General features: G+C 54.2%; 9 protein-coding genes across 9 annotated transcripts; 6 read left to right on the forward strand and 3 right to left on the reverse strand.

The window, feature by feature from the left end:
- Positions 1 to 171: 171 nt before the first annotated feature.
- On the forward strand, positions 172 to 492 carry PHYSODRAFT_330351 (hypothetical protein; the record flags this gene model as incomplete). Its single annotated transcript, XM_009527012.1, has 1 exon — positions 172 to 492. The coding sequence occupies one exon, from the start codon at positions 172 to 174 to the stop codon at positions 490 to 492; it is 321 nt and encodes a 106-aa protein (XP_009525307.1).
- Positions 493 to 505: 13 nt separating this feature from the next.
- On the forward strand, positions 506 to 1,297 carry PHYSODRAFT_491320 (hypothetical protein; the record flags this gene model as incomplete). Its single annotated transcript, XM_009527013.1, has 1 exon — positions 506 to 1,297. A coding segment is annotated over one exon (792 nt), but the record flags the coding sequence as incomplete, so codon positions are not given.
- A 423-nt stretch (positions 1,298 to 1,720) lies between these two features.
- On the reverse strand, positions 1,721 to 2,065 carry PHYSODRAFT_448112 (hypothetical protein; the record flags this gene model as incomplete). Its single annotated transcript, XM_009527014.1, has 1 exon — positions 1,721 to 2,065. A coding segment is annotated over one exon (345 nt), but the record flags the coding sequence as incomplete, so codon positions are not given.
- Positions 2,066 to 2,729: 664 nt separating this feature from the next.
- On the forward strand, positions 2,730 to 4,561 carry PHYSODRAFT_249587 (hypothetical protein; the record flags this gene model as incomplete). The annotated part of the gene is made up of 6 exons (XM_009527015.1): positions 2,730 to 2,983; positions 3,064 to 3,150; positions 3,218 to 3,304; positions 3,369 to 3,477; positions 3,538 to 3,804; positions 3,878 to 4,561. The coding sequence occupies 6 exons, from the start codon at positions 2,730 to 2,732 to the stop codon at positions 4,559 to 4,561; spliced, it is 1,488 nt and encodes a 495-aa protein (XP_009525310.1).
- Positions 4,562 to 4,770: 209 nt separating this feature from the next.
- Positions 4,771 to 5,070, reverse strand: PHYSODRAFT_383669 (hypothetical protein; the record flags this gene model as incomplete). The annotated part of the gene is made up of 1 exon (XM_009527016.1): positions 4,771 to 5,070. A coding segment is annotated over one exon (300 nt), but the record flags the coding sequence as incomplete, so codon positions are not given.
- A 1,615-nt stretch (positions 5,071 to 6,685) lies between these two features.
- PHYSODRAFT_492008 (hypothetical protein) lies at positions 6,686 to 8,197 on the forward strand (the record flags this gene model as incomplete). The annotated part of the gene is made up of 5 exons (XM_009527017.1): positions 6,686 to 6,797; positions 6,831 to 7,270; positions 7,394 to 7,699; positions 7,901 to 8,002; positions 8,054 to 8,197. 5 exons carry the CDS (start codon positions 6,686 to 6,688, stop codon positions 8,195 to 8,197), a joined length of 1,104 nt encoding a protein of 367 aa, XP_009525312.1.
- A 991-nt stretch (positions 8,198 to 9,188) lies between these two features.
- PHYSODRAFT_492161 (hypothetical protein) lies at positions 9,189 to 9,389 on the reverse strand (the record flags this gene model as incomplete). The annotated part of the gene is made up of 1 exon (XM_009527018.1): positions 9,189 to 9,389. A coding segment is annotated over one exon (201 nt), but the record flags the coding sequence as incomplete, so codon positions are not given.
- Positions 9,390 to 10,219: 830 nt separating this feature from the next.
- On the forward strand, positions 10,220 to 12,044 carry PHYSODRAFT_249618 (hypothetical protein; the record flags this gene model as incomplete). Its single annotated transcript, XM_009527019.1, has 6 exons — positions 10,220 to 10,710; positions 10,778 to 10,927; positions 11,000 to 11,036; positions 11,119 to 11,520; positions 11,594 to 11,648; positions 11,722 to 12,044. 6 exons carry the CDS (start codon positions 10,220 to 10,222, stop codon positions 12,042 to 12,044), a joined length of 1,458 nt encoding a protein of 485 aa, XP_009525314.1.
- A 187-nt stretch (positions 12,045 to 12,231) lies between these two features.
- PHYSODRAFT_345880 (hypothetical protein) lies at positions 12,232 to 14,179 on the forward strand (the record flags this gene model as incomplete). The annotated part of the gene is made up of 2 exons (XM_009527020.1): positions 12,232 to 12,357; positions 12,434 to 14,179. The coding sequence occupies 2 exons, from the start codon at positions 12,232 to 12,234 to the stop codon at positions 14,177 to 14,179; spliced, it is 1,872 nt and encodes a 623-aa protein (XP_009525315.1).
- Between the last annotated feature and the right edge of the window lie 445 nt (positions 14,180 to 14,624).

Here is a 14,624-nt window from a genome sequence, read left to right on the forward strand (position 1 = left end):
AAGCAGTTCAGAACGAAACGAAAATCTGATAAAAATATGAGAAAATATGATATTTTTTCGTCCTCTCGATTGCGTCTCGTTGTCTGAGGACGACAACTTTCGTAAGCGCTTGCTGTGACGAAACGGAATCAGAGGCGGAGCCAGTGTGAAATCTATAGTCTAGCCATAACGATGGACTCCAGCAGCGACAGCGACAGCGACGATGATGTACTCGCTTACCGCCAGGCGGCGAAGGAGATGCTGGACACATCACGCGTGAAGAGACTTCATAGAGACTGGGAGGCGGCATCCAGGCTGCGCCACAGCGCGTTGCTATTGCTATCGGAGGCTTCGCCACGATACTCTATACCCCGTGTCCGATTCGACATCAACAACGTCACGGACGACACCTGCGTGCTGTTCTACCACCCAACGCCATCTACGGCGTTTACAAGCTTCATTTCAGCTGCCGGACGTCATTCGCACGGGCGCGAGCTCTCGTACGTGTTGTAGCGGTCTCGAAGGCCTCCGCATCACCCAACACAGACTTTGCTACCCAACGCGATGGATGGAGATGTCAGGTATTTACGCCCGGGGGTCCAGCGCTCTAAGTAGTGTTTTCTACTTTGTGATCGATTTTATTAGCGAGAGATGCAGCAGGTTGCTCAAGGGGAATTTAGATTATGTGAGCTCTAAATTGCATGAGTTTAGCCAAGCTATCTACGATCAAGGCGCTGAGTTGGACCGTATTTGGGGGTTCGTGGACGGAACCGTTAGGGGCATTCGCAGGCCAGGAAGGGCTCGGGAGCAGCAAAGTGTGTACAGTGGTCACAAACGCAAGCATGCGCTCAAGTTCCAGACCGTCGTTACTCCAGACGGCATGATCTTCCACCTACACGGGCCGGCTGAAGGCCGAAGACACGACATCCTACTGCTGCGAGAGTCCGGACTGGAGGAACGAGTCCGCCGCGACGGGAGATTTCAAGGCTACTTTGTCTACGGGGACCAAGCGTACGGCCGTACCGATGTGTTTGTATCTCCTTTTAAAGGATCAAGTTTAACACCCGCTCAAGCTGCAATAAACGCCTCAATGTCGAAGGTCAGGACGTCCGTGGAATGGCCGTACGGCCAGGTTGTCAACTACTGGGCTGGTGTCGACTACAAGAGAAAAATGTGTTTGGGAGAAGTTCCTGTAGCAAAGCTGTACAAAACAGCAGTGGTTCTGACCAATTGTATCACTATTCTTCGTGGAGGGAACACTAACAGCAGATATTTTGGCGTGGAGCCTCCGTCGCTAGAAAGCTACTTCTCCGTTTAACATCACAATATACATGCAATTTAGATTCACTTGTTACTAATAGCTGAAGCTAATAGTTTTAAAATGAACTCGGTCTGAGCAGCTTGCTGCTGGATCTGCTCGCGTAGCAGCTCTTGCTGACGTTTTTTGCTGCTCGAGTTCTTCTCGACGAAGTTGCAGCTCTTCTCGGTGAAGTTCGACCTTTTCCGCTTCCAGTTTCCTACGCTCGATAGCTTCTTCAAGCTCCTGGTCAAGCAACGTGGAGAGATGACGGCGCTTAGGATGGCCTGAATCTTTGGTACCAGCGGCCAGCCTCTCGGAAACCCTGTTCATACAATTACATAAAAGCATTCAAAATTAGACGAAATACATTGCAGTCAACACAACATTACGAGACTACCTTTTTTCTGCTGCCTGCATGAGGAGTTGACCTGCAGTCTCCAGCTCCTGCGTTTTAGAGGTCGATTTTGTCTTTTTTTCCTGCTGTTCAGCCACGGCTGCGTTCTTGAGCTGCTGAAGTTGCTCAAGGATGTCATCGTTCTCTGTGTGCACCTCGCTGGTGCCGCTAGCGGCTTCGTTTCGCGCCTTCCGCACTGCATACTTCCGTAGGAGAAGGCTGGTGCGGTCCCTGCACGCTCGAAAGCTAAAGGCTTCTGACAGAGTAGCGTTTAGTCGGTTAGCCACTCCCTTCCACACACCTGTTACTGTTTTACGGTCAGCAGCAAATGGAGGCGTGGCGAGGACTTCAGCTAACAGAGCCTTGTCGCTGGTGGCGTTGAAGCGGGAGCGCTGCTCCGGCTCGTCAACTTCCTCGAGGCTCTTTTCCTCGGAGCTATCCTCAACATCGTCGGGCGCAGCAGCCTGTTGCTGCGACTCAGGGCCTTGCACTGGTGATAGGGGAGGGTCGTCTTGGCCAAGCTGAAGCGACGCAGTGGAGCCCAAGGTGAGTATCTCGCCGGAGCTGTCGCTCTCCATTGTCTCTGGTATGGCTGGCAAGGAGGGAGTTCTGAAGTGATTTGATTCGTTGCGTCTTAAGCGCCCTTTTGGAATTTCGGTACGAAATATTGGGACGAAGTTTTTTTTCGTCCTGAAAGACGTTTTGGTCCTGTAGCTTAAGCGCTCTAATGATGCTGCTATTCAGCAGAGACAAGTAGTGGGCAACAAGACCGTAACCTAGGGGTACAACCGTTAGTACCCTCAGCGAGAAAATCGTAACCTGAGTAATATATCGTCTTTTGCCCCCTAGCTCGCAAGTAGCGATGATGAGAGGCTTCGCTCCGACTCTTTTCCGAACCAGCCACGGCCCGAGAAATGGCTACATTTTGTTGTCTATAAATTCCCTTCAACTTCACTCAGAATGGCTACACTACATGTATGCTATTGCTGGACGTGTCCCTTCGTGGGCATCGCAGCTCAGCCCGCCTTCCTCCTCTCCGAGTCCTCACCGCCCCCCATGGCGGCACCTTTCAGCTCTCGTCGCGCAGGATCTGGCGCTCGGGGCGTGGGCGAGTCGCTCATCCTCAAGAGACGCCAGCGAGAAGATCACCTGGCCAGCTACGCCACGTCCGTCAAGGGCTTCTTGAGGGCCAACTCGCGCGCGGAATGGGAGGACTCGCTGTACGACAAAGGCGAGAAGAAGCAGGTGCGACGGGCGGTCGCTCAGCTCAAGAACCAGCATGAGTCGCAGCTCCACTCGAGACGACTGCGGTACGGACGACGCCGGGGTCGAACGGAGCTCTGGAAGCTGAGATCGAGCTCACCTAACTTTTGTTCTCTGCACACTCTAGGCTGGCGGAGCTGTATAATCGAGAGATGGAGGAGTGGGAAGACGCGTGTCTGGCCAATGTGGAGACCCCGGAAGATCGGAAACAGAAGTGCGTAGCGTCAAAAGGCTCCTGCGGACTGTAGAGTCGAAGTCTAAACCTTATTGGTGTAATTCAGTATGATTCGGCGCGCTTTGGAGCTGAAAGAGCGACGTGAAAGGGAGCGTCAGGCGATTGTGGAGGAGAAGCGAATGCAGCAGTATCGGTAGGTGAATTTCGGTTGCTCGAATGCTTTACTCCTTTGCTGATCACTGGCGTGTTGATGACAGTGAGTCGTGCGACGACTGCCGTGTGGAAGACTCGAACAAGATCCAGCAGCTTGTACTGCAAGATCGAGACAAGCAGCTTGAGGAGAGAATGCGGATAGCCGAGCAGGAGGTAAGTTCTGCGAGGCCTCTGCTGTTTGCTGTGTTTGAGCTGACTCATTTCTCGTGCCAGCGCGAGATCGAGATCATGATGGCTCAGCTGTGGGAGGAGGATCGGCTGAAGAAAGAGGAGCGCGACCGTCGAGATGTGGAAATGGCGTTGAAGCGCAACGAAGAGATGAAGAACATCTTGGACCTTCAGGTAGATCTAGTGCAGAAGCGGAAGGCTGAGACGGGGGAGCGCAAACGAAGAGAAGACTACGACCAGCTCAGCGAGTGGGAGCGCCTGAAGCAAGTCGAAGAGGATCTGGAGAAGAAGAACCGTGAGAAGGAGATCCTGGTACGTAGTTGATCTCTAGCATTGACTGAACGCAGCTAGCTCACAGGTTTTTGCATTTGAATTGTTGATGCAGCGAGCGTTGGACGTCAAGAAGTTTAACCAAGAGCGCGTGGAGGCGAATCGACTGGCTTCGGAGCGGGAGCGGCTGTATGACCAGCGCTTGCTGGAGCAGGCCCTAGCACTCGAAGCCGACACGCAGCGTCGAGAGAAGGAGCTGCAAGACAAGTTCCGACAGGATCAGCTCGAGTACCAGCGCATGCTCAAGCGGCAGATGGAGACCGAGGCCGAGGATTCGTCGTACCTGGACAAGCTCCGCAAGGACATGGAGGATGAAGTATGGGCTAAACGTGACGCGCAACACAACACCGAGGAAGCTGCTCGCCAAGAACTTCTGCGCCAAGTGCTCATTTCACGCAACAACCAGATCGAGACCAAGCGCAGCAACAAAATCCAGGCTAGGGAAGAGGACACAGCGTACATGAACCAGCTCAAGCGCGATGCAGAGGAGGCGCTGCAAAAAGAACTTCGCGAACAGGAAGAACGGCGGGAGGAGCTCAAGCGCACACAGTCCGACCTGTTGCGTCAGCAGGAAGAGAAGCGAATCGCAGAGGAGCAAAAGAAGCAGGCCGAGTTTCTGGAGCTCAAGCGCATGCAGCTGGCCGAGAAGCAGCACAAAGAGCGCGTCAAACAGTTCTCCAGCCACACTCCGCCCACCAACTACCGCCGAAAGACTGCACAATGGTACTTCGACGCATGATTCAATAGGACCTCGTAGTATCGGACGCAATCATTCCACTTGTCAGCAAATACATTTAGAAATGCATGACCCCCCGTTAATCACATCGAGACACACCTTACTGCTGCGTTGTCACAACCACAATTTGTGGTCCACAATCAAGTGGACAAGTCGGCAACTGCACCCTCCGGCTGCTCTTCGCTGTTGAGCCAGTCGAGCGAGCTGGTTGCGTTCTTGTCGGCCTCTCCGTCTAGTCGGATGAGCTTGTTGCACTCCTTCGACAGCTCGGCGAAGCCCAGGCGTCCGCGGCGTTGAATGAACTTGGCTACCTTGTCCATCTCCTCCTCCGTGATGTAGATGAATTTGCCACGGTCGTCCACGATGCCCGTAAGTCGGTTTGCAGCCTGCAGAGACTCGACCCGGTCGATAGCGTCCTGTGTAGCCAAGTTGAATTCTGAAGCCAAGTCCTCCAGCAGCACCACCTTGTGCGACTTGACGTAGTCCACGAACTCCTGCAACAGCTTCTGGCTCTCATCGCTGTCCTCCGCCAGCTTAGTGCCCTGCTCTTCGATCGTGAACATGTCCTTCCACTGGTCGAACTCTTCTTTTTCCTTGCGTTCCTTCTCCTCCTTCAGCTTCCGCTCCTGCTCCTCCAACGCCTCCTCGATCTTCGCTTCTTCTTCACGTTTCTTCAGATAGGCAGCTTCCTTCTCCTCTGCAATGCGCTGGCGCTCCTCGCGCTGCTGCTGGTCGAACTACACGATAATAAACAAATTATTAAAAAGTTATGTCATGGCTTCAAAAAAAAATGCTGACGTGTGTAGCCATCAAAGCCACTTACACGACGCAGCTCTTCCCGCTCTCGACGCTTGAGCTCCTTCTGCAGCTCCTTCTTGGTCATAGCTCGCCTGCACCATAGCAGAATCACAATAAACTTATTTATCCGACATAATTATGTCAATAGCAGAATTATGCCGCAATCCACGTACGGCTCGACGGGGCCTTCCTCGGCCTCCTCGCCCTCGTTCGGAGCCGGAGCGGCGGCTTCAGCGGGTGCAGCGACCTCCTGCTGCTCTGCATTGCGCTTCTTCTTGTCCTTGCGCTTGCGCAGCGCCGCTAAGCCGCCTCTGTCGCCGCCGCGGACGACCTCGGCCTGGTCCGGAGCTCGGCCATCTGTCACCTTCTATATGGGGGAGCATAATTAGGTTAGAGAGGGATCTGGAGGACGGGAGTTGGATGGGTGCAAAGAGCGAGGAACGCACCTTCGTGCCCGAGAAGAAGCCCGCGAAGAAGAGCACGAGCAGCACCGTGACGCCCAGGCCACCGAGCGAGACGGCCAGCAGCACGCCGTCCGACAGCATCGTGATTTGTGGTAAGTGAGCAGAAGCGGTATGTAAGTTTAGAGGTGCTGTGAAGATGCATACTTGGTGTACAACACACCGTTCGCACTTCAACCTCGCCAGCCAAGTCTGCTGGAGGCACGATTCTGGAACTGACTGCTCCGTTGGTCTGAAGCCATTCCTAATACTGTGGCCGTATCTACCACTTTTGTGAAGGTCATGCGTGTTACCATGACATTAGATTTGGTTGCTTGTACGTAGAAGCTCTTCACTGATTTTCCTTTAGCGATGGAAGTGCTTTCGTGCGAAGGCAGTCATCGTAGTGGCTACGGTAGTGGAGGTCTCACGGGTATTCCTTCCACCTAGCGCTATGCTGCAGGCGTTACCAATTGCTTGCCCAAAGATGGAGAAAAACTACAGGGAAAACGTCAAAAGGTGTATGAATTTGAAACGTTTTGTCAAAAGCGGTTAACATGTGTCAATAGGTGTATGTCGGGGTTATCAGTATCGACAGTAAGTGTATGAAAGGTAACTCGTGTCACAACGTGTATGAAAGCTCACACGCCAAAGTCACAACATGTATGCCAATGCAAATGAATGGCTAGGACTCCCATGAAAACGGGTTCAGGCTCAAACCCGGCAAAACTCGGAGTTCTGTGGGCTTTTGCATGTCTTACTGAGTCCGATTCACGGCTTTTAAGCCGTCAGTAGCGGGTATTCCGACTGAGGGACAGCAATGAGTGTCGACGCAGATGACATCAGCGACGACGGCGAATCAAGTGATGTCGAGACTCTAAGCATCGGGATGACATTCGAATCGGGCACAGATGCGCTGCATGCCGTTCAAGACTATGCGCTTGCTCACGGGAAGGCGGTCAAGGTCAAGCAACGCAGCGGAATGCATCGGTTGATTGGCTGTACTGCGGAAGGCTGTACGTTTTGAGTTAAAGTCTACCGGAAGCGGCGGGCTGATAAGACGTACGGGCCGTGGTACATATCGTCCATGAACACGGAGCATGTAAACTGTGTGTCCAGCGCCAACCCAACCAGGCGCCAGATTGCCGAGCTCCCAACTTTCGAAAGCGCGGTTAGAGCTGACTACACCATCTCAGCACCAGCGTTGGCAGAGCAGGTTCAGCACAGAGACGGCATTTCTCTTCAGAAGAAACGAAGAACTCTCTACCGAGCCCGCGAAGCTGTTCATGAACTTAGTTCGAAGGATCTTGCTCGATCGTACGAGAAAATACCCAGCTACCTGGCGCAATTTGCTGCACTGAATCCCGGAAGCGTCGCCGTGGCCGAACGAGACCAGCAAGGCCATTTCAAGCGAGCAATCATTGTTGTGAAGGTATTCGCCGACGCTGTTGCCGCACGCCAAACCGTTCTTGGCGTCGACTGTAGCCACTCCAAGTGTCCAGCACACGGCGGTATGCAAATGCACCTGGTTGGACGTGACGGGAACCTTCGGAACTTGACGATTGCGATTGGACTGGTGGAGGCAGAAGATGTGGAGAACTATACGTGGTTTTTCTCGATGTTGAAGCAGAATGGGTACGACTTCACGGGGGTTCCTATGTTCTGTGATCGCAGTAGAGCTCTAATATCAGTTGCTCTCGAGATGGGACTCAATCTCAAGTACTGCACCCTTCACATCATCCGGAATCTACTCGCTCGTTTTCGTAAGTTCACGCACGGGCACAAGAAGCTGATATGGGCCTTGCAAAGCGCGGAGACGGAAGACCTCTACTCAAGTCGCCTGGCGTGGATTGGCCTTGAGTTGGGCCCAGACGTCGAAACGTACCTGTCTGATATTCCAACCGTTCGTTGGTGCGTCCACGCAAACGTTGGAGTTGTGCCATTGTACGGATGGCGAACGTCGAACTTCGTGGAGAGTGTGTCTGGCTCTCAATTGGTCAAAGGAATGCGTCGTTTGCACCCGTACGGATTTTTGCAACCAATGTGTGGTAGCATCGTCGACGAATGTTTCCAGCGCTCCCAAAACGCTGATTCCTGGGGCGAGAAGAAGCTTGTGCTGACCCCTTCCGCCGAGAAGTTGCACTGTAAAGAAAGCTCGAAGATTGGGCAATACGCTGTTCAACAAGCCTCACCTGAAGTGTACTACGTGCACGCTACGGATGCTGCAGTACGTATCCGGCGCCGGGTGAACCTGCAGGATCGAACGTGCACGTGCGCTCGCATGGATCAGATGGGAATGCCTTGTCGACACCTCATCGCTGTTCTTGAAAGTTCTGAGATTTTCTCGATCGTAAAAACAGAATATTCAACATCCCCGCTGGCCAATCGCAGCCTGTCCTGAGTCCGCAGACGATTGCCGCAGTATTTGCCGTTCAGACAATTGTTTTGGGCGCAGAAAATGCTAGTTACAGCATTGGGGCATGTGTCGGGCCGACAAATGAACTCGCAACCGCACCAATCCATCGATCCCAAATCTGGAACAGCAATCTTGCATGGATTTTGTGTGTGCGTGATCTCCTCAACTTGCTCTGGCCAGGGAACAGCATCAGCTTCTGTATACAGGCGCGGTGTAACCGTATCAGGACTTGGCTCGGTACTTAGCGGTGATTTTGAATTTTCCTCTGGCTCTGATTCCATATCTTCCTCGTAGGCATCGTTGTCACCAAAATGATCCTGCACCTCGCCATCATCCGTTTTCTTCTTTCCCACCACCGCGCGGAGCGGTCCGTCCAAGGTCGACCGTATGTCTGCATCTTCTATTTTGTCCACTACACTGTCGTCCTCGTTGGGGCTGTTGTCGCTGTCATTACTATGCAAATAACTTCTGGGCTGGTAGGCGAGCGTGGAGCTTCATCCGCGACGGCTCTGGTATTTTCGACGAGCGCAGCATTCGATAGACGCCTCTCTTCAGCTCCAAACAATTCACCACTGCATGTCTCCGAGTCGCTAGAACTCAACAACCAAATAACCTCTGGTGGTAAAAGTGGTGAGCCACTCTGGTCAACATGACCCACACCAACGCTGTTTGTAAGCTCGTTTCGTGTATTCGTACCGATGGTACTAGCACTAAGCTCCATTTCTTGCTTGTCATCATCACTGGTGCCGTCCAAAACGATGACATGCAGAACCGGAGATCTAGCACAGGAGGTAGGAGGATCTGGACCATTACACCTATCGGCTCCGCGCGGTTCACTGTCCTCTTCTTCATTGGTCAGGTCGACCAAATCTGCCATGTCGCGAAGCGCCTCATCCTCATGGCGAGACTCCGCCACTGTCTTACCCACCCGCGATATAAATGGCCCTGAGTAGCATGCACCCTTGGAGAAGGTCTTGTACTTGCTCAAAGGCGCGACTTTTATCACGCCATAACGGTACGCTCGAGCCGAGTCACGCACAGGAGCTCGCTGTCGCATGTGGTGCCTTTTGCACGACTTCGCCTTGAAGTAGCCTGTCTTAGTAGTGCGCGCGGCGTGCGAACGACGCTCGTGCTGCGCGTACGTCGGTGGGGCTCGCTTCCCAGACACCCGAGTCATTGCCGCTCGTCTCTCAGTCGGATGATGTGGGAATGAGATGTGCTTTTAGTCCGAATGGTTCCTAACGGGTCGGGTCTCAGTGGTATTACACCGGGTTTCGACCCAGTTGCACTGGCTATCAACTAAACAAGTGTCAGTACGTGTATGTCGTTCAAACGTGACCAGGCAACCGTTGCTGGCGCTGTGAGGCACCGCTTCTGACAAACGTTTCCCCAACGCATACACCTTTTGACGTTTTCCCAAAACTAAATATCGTAGGTTTCTGGGGGTATGTAACCCAATCCCAATGAGCTCGAGAAACGACTAGAGCAGCTTGGATGCCATCGAGACCGAGACTACCTGCTGCGCATCATCTGAAATACGATCCACCCCACCAGGTTAGCGAACGTACCTACAACGTCCCTAATGATTATCCACCTAGACCCGAGCTGCGTCGGTCTTCGTCCTCGAGGTCGCACGTGTAACCATTTGTCCAGAGTGTATGTAGCCATTTCAGGATTGCGTCATCCGTGGAATTGTCGCGAATGTAGCCATTTCGACGGGTGACGCAATCCGCTGAAAATTTGTTGAAATTTTGCGTTGAAAAAATCTCGACAAGCAAAAAGTAAAAAGTCAAGGCGAAACCCATACAGTACACGAGACAGCTCTCCGTCCCAATTTGTTATGTGCAATGTAAAGCAATTTCTTGAAACAATAGCTGATTTTTGCAAAGGCATTTTTTACGGAACAGCCGTTGGCTCCCTCTCCTCAACGCTTTTTCCGGGACGGCGCAAAATGGCATTACCATGTCCAAGAGCTCACAACCGAGTTGACAGCATTCCGCTACGACCATGGCAACGCTGAACGTGCAGTTCAAGGGGCAGACACACTCCCTAACGCTCCCCAGTGGATCCCCAACTGTCAGCGACTTGCAGGAAGCGATTGAGCGCGCTACGGGCGTGCAGCAGGACGCGCAGCGGCTGTTCCAGAAGCGCCGACGCGTCGACTGCAGTGACGCCGCTCGAGCGCTGGCGGGCGTGTGCAACTGTAGCCAAGATGCTGCGCCGTTGATGCTGATGGCGGGCGCGTCGGCAGCGCAGATTGAGGACATGAAGAGCACGCAAAACGCGGTGCAGAAGGAGACGCGGATCCGGGAGAACCGACGCGTGGTCGACATCTCCAAGAGGAACCAAGGCCTGCAGGCGCGGGACGCAGTGGCCACGAGCTACCGCTTCCACGCTATCGAGCCGCTCCAGAATTTCGCCGACAAGCACAAAGCGCAAGAGATTCTGGAAAAGTTGGCGAACGATCGAGGCATTCTGGCGGTCATGGCGAAGCACAAGTACGCTTAAAGTGGCTGGTGGTGTTAGAGTGGAGGTTATTGACTGTAATATGCTTGGTGCTGTTAGGTGGAGTGTCGGTGTTTTGGCGGAGATGCCGCCTGATGGGAAGGTTGGCGTGGACCCGGTGTGTGTGCTTGGGTTGAACCAGAACAAGGGCCAGAAGATCTTGCTTCGGTTGCGCACAGATGACTTGCTGGGATTCCGCAAGTTCTTGAGGTGCGTGGCTGGTATATACTGCATTTTTTTTGCGATTAGACGCTCTAACGACAAGATATATTTGCATGACAGCATCAAGAAGGTGCTATTCCACGAGCTTTCACACAACGTAAGTTCAATCGTTAAATAATTCCTGCCTCTTAAGCGAGTAGATGTGCTAACATCAAGCGTTCGTTGGGTTTGTGTTACAGGTGCACTCGGAGCATGACTCAAAGTTCTACCAGCTGATGCGGCAAATTGAAAATGAGTGCAATGAGTTGGATTGGACCAGCTCCGGCGGCGCTGCAGTTGGAGGCTCTCAGGCAATGCCACACAATGAGAGTAACTCTGATAGTGGCAGCACAAGCGGCCATCGATTGGGTGGCGGGTCTGCCGGAACCAGCCGTCTCCTGAATCCTGCATCGCCTGCACCAATTGCCACACCAGCGCTTGCATCTACTACGAAGCCGGAGCCCCCGCACCCGCTACCGACCGCTAAAGAAGAGATGTCAACACCAATGATCGACCTATCAGAAGACGTTGACATGGAGGAAACTACCGCAGAATCTGCTCCATTACAGCCAGCCCAAGCTTCTCAACCTAACTCACTAAAGGTAAGATATCCTAACAACACTGTTAAAGCAGTGAAGCCGAACGAACTAACCATTGTGCTATCTGTATACGCAGAACACCAATGATCTCGAGAAAACCGTCGATGAAGAGGTGGCAACATTGGCAATGAGTGCGTTTCATGCTGTCAAGTTGTGCTACTGGTAGGTTTTCACCTTCTAACATTTTGCTCATTGCACTGGCAGGCGTCCGCGAGCGACGGATCCACGACGCCGTGCGGCATCTCCAGGCGCACAACAGCGCCGAGGCCATTGCAAGGGCCGTCTCCCTCCTCCACAAGATCGTGTCCAACATCATCGCCCACCCCGCCGACGCCAAGTTCCGCTCGATCCGGAAGGCCAACCGGCTGTTCGAGGGGCAAGTGGCCAAATTCCCAGAGTGCCTTGAGTTCCTGCTCGCTCTGGGCTTCGAGGACCAGACCGACAAGTTCGTGTTCGTGCGCGAGGACCCAGCACTGCTCTGGATCGGCCGCTCCACGCTGGAAGTGCTGCTGCCCGCTGCAGCATAAGCTACTCATAATGTAGCCATCTCCTATCCAACTGACTATTTCCAGCTCCTAAAACAGAATAAAAAATCTCGAAGGGGCGCGAGGACGAATCTTCAACGTCCACATACAAAAACCTTGTCAGCCGCTTTTTTCGGGATAGCCCGCGCCACTTGCGACCAGTCAGTCAGTCAATTAGCGAGTGGAGCCCATGGACATGGAGGTGCTGCGCTTCCCGCTGTCGTCTCCGAGCGCGCGCGCGCCCGCCAACGCCAACGTGTGGGAGCGGCTGCTGCAGACGTTCGCCGTGCCGGCGCCCACCGCCCACCGCTTCTTGGTGCGTCAGTCCGCTTAGATATAGAATTAGCTAAGTCATTCACTAACTCTTTGTGCGTTGCTGTTGTGCTTTGTAGCCAAAGCTGAAGGCCGGCCCGCTGCTGCTGGAGGTGGGGCAGCCGCCCGAGTGGAAGCCGTTCGAGGTGGTGCTGGCGGGCGCGTCCGCCGCCGATCTGGGGCTCTACTACTACCCGCACAAGGAGGACGCCACGCCCATGGGCTGCATCCGCCTGCAGAGCGCGCACATCGACAGCCTCGAGGAGGTGCTCATGGTCGTGGCCAAGGACAAGACGTGGTTCCTGTGCGCCGACCACGTGCGCGACGCCAGTGACTGGTGCGACGCCATCTGCTCCGCCATTGAGCGCGTGAGTAACCGCGACGGGGCCGCCACGCAGCACCAGCTGCAGGAGAGGCGACGGCGGCTCAACAGCAGCGCGTCGGCTGTCACGCTCTGCGAGCTGCAGTCGCGCGGCGCCAAGGCCAGGGTGGACGAGTTCCTCGAGGTCTTCGTGCGCTCGACCAGGGAGGACATGTGTCTACAGGCAGCCAAGGGGGCCCTGTCCTGGTCCTGTATGCGCAGCCTCGCGTGGAAAGTGTGGCTCGAGTGCATCCCTGCCGACGTGCCGTTCAGCCAGTGGGTCGTCATCGCCCGCGACAAGCGCCAACGCTACGAGAAGCTGCGCAAGAAGCAGAATTTGTTCCAGGACCTGCTCGTCGGCAAGCAGCGACCGGAGGATTTGTTGACCATGTGTGAGACCTCGACGGATAGCCTTCTGTACAGCATCTACAAGGACGTCCGTCGAACGCGCGGAGACATGCCCTACTTCCGCGACCCCGTTGTGCAGTGTCTGTTGATCCGTGTGCTCTATGTCTACTCCGCGACGCACTCCGAGATCTCGTACAACCAAGGCATGGGCGAGCTGTTGGCGACGCTGGTGTACCTGTTGCATATTGAGCAGTGGCCAACTGATGAGGACGATATCGAAGAGGTGATCGCTGGAGAACATGACGCGGAGCCTGATGGACGTCTCAGCGGATCGTACTTCTTCCCTGCAACTTCCCCCACGAAGGAGCAGGCAGAGGACACCAGCACGGAGGAGGAAGACACCTCGTACGTCTACGTGGAGAGCTTCATCAACATTCAGAACGACGACTCGTTCCTCGACCGCGATACTTTCCTTCGTTTAGCTCCGTTTGCCGGTGGGTCTGGAAGATACTACGAGTGCTGCCGTGACGCCGCAGGCGAAATTGTTCGCGAGCTGACAGCTTCCGAGTTCATTGAGCACGATGCCTATCTCTTGCTGGAGGAGATGATGCTGCGCATGGCAGGAACCTACTGTCCTCATGTCCGGATCCCACGCAGGAACTCGCGCTCGGAGAAGCCGCTGAGCTCGGCAGACCAACTCCCACCCTCGCCTCTTGACGACCAGATGAACCGCATCCACCATCATATTTTGAGTCGGTGCGATCCGCCAACTGCGAGGCATCTCGCGAAGCTCGGAGTGGAGCCGCAGATCTTCCTGCTGCGGTGGGTTCGTGTGCTGATGGCGCGCGAGTTCGAGACACCGCAGGTGTGGCAGATTTGGGATGCCATCTTCAGCCTCACGCCCAGCGACTTCTCCTTCATCAACCTCCTCTGCGTCGCTGTTGTCCGTGAGTTCCGCGAAGAGATTTTGGCAGCTGAGGATGCTACAAATGTGTTGCTTAGCTTACGCGACATCGCTGACCGCATCGAGCCCCCTCGCCTTGTGGACAATGCTCGCGAACTGTACGATGCGTTGCTCATTGCCGCGGCGGTGGAGGCGTCGATGGGGTCAGCCTGAAAGCGCTGTACCTAACTTAATCAAACCGGTTTGACGTTGTCGAATGTTGCTGTTATTCTCCAAACTGGTTGCCGAAGCTGGAGCTCAAAACGCTACATGTTGTACGTCAAGAAAGCAAGCGGCTTCTACATGTTCTCTATTTCTTCTTGCCGCCCTTCTTCAAGTTGGAATGCTTCTTGCCCAGAAGATTGCCGTGACGAGTCTTCGAGCGCGGCCGCGTAGGGAGGTTTCGCTTGGTGTTAGCCTGCGCAGCCTCGGCCTTGAGATCCACACGCGGCAAGTCCGTGCGCACTTCGATCGTGGTCTTCTTCTCCATCATCTTCTCGTGGTCCTTCTGCAAACACCAGCACCATAAGCTCCTCGTTAGCAGTAGATCCTCTACACCAAAAGGTTGCAGCTGTAGGAAACTTACGAAGTTGGTGCGGAAGGTGATCATTCGCTCCAG

The sequence above is a fragment of the Phytophthora sojae genome (genome assembly GCF_000149755.1).
Source record: "Phytophthora sojae unplaced genomic scaffold PHYSOscaffold_3, whole genome shotgun sequence".
NCBI classification, from domain to species: domain Eukaryota; phylum Oomycota; class Peronosporomycetes; order Peronosporales; family Peronosporaceae; genus Phytophthora; species Phytophthora sojae.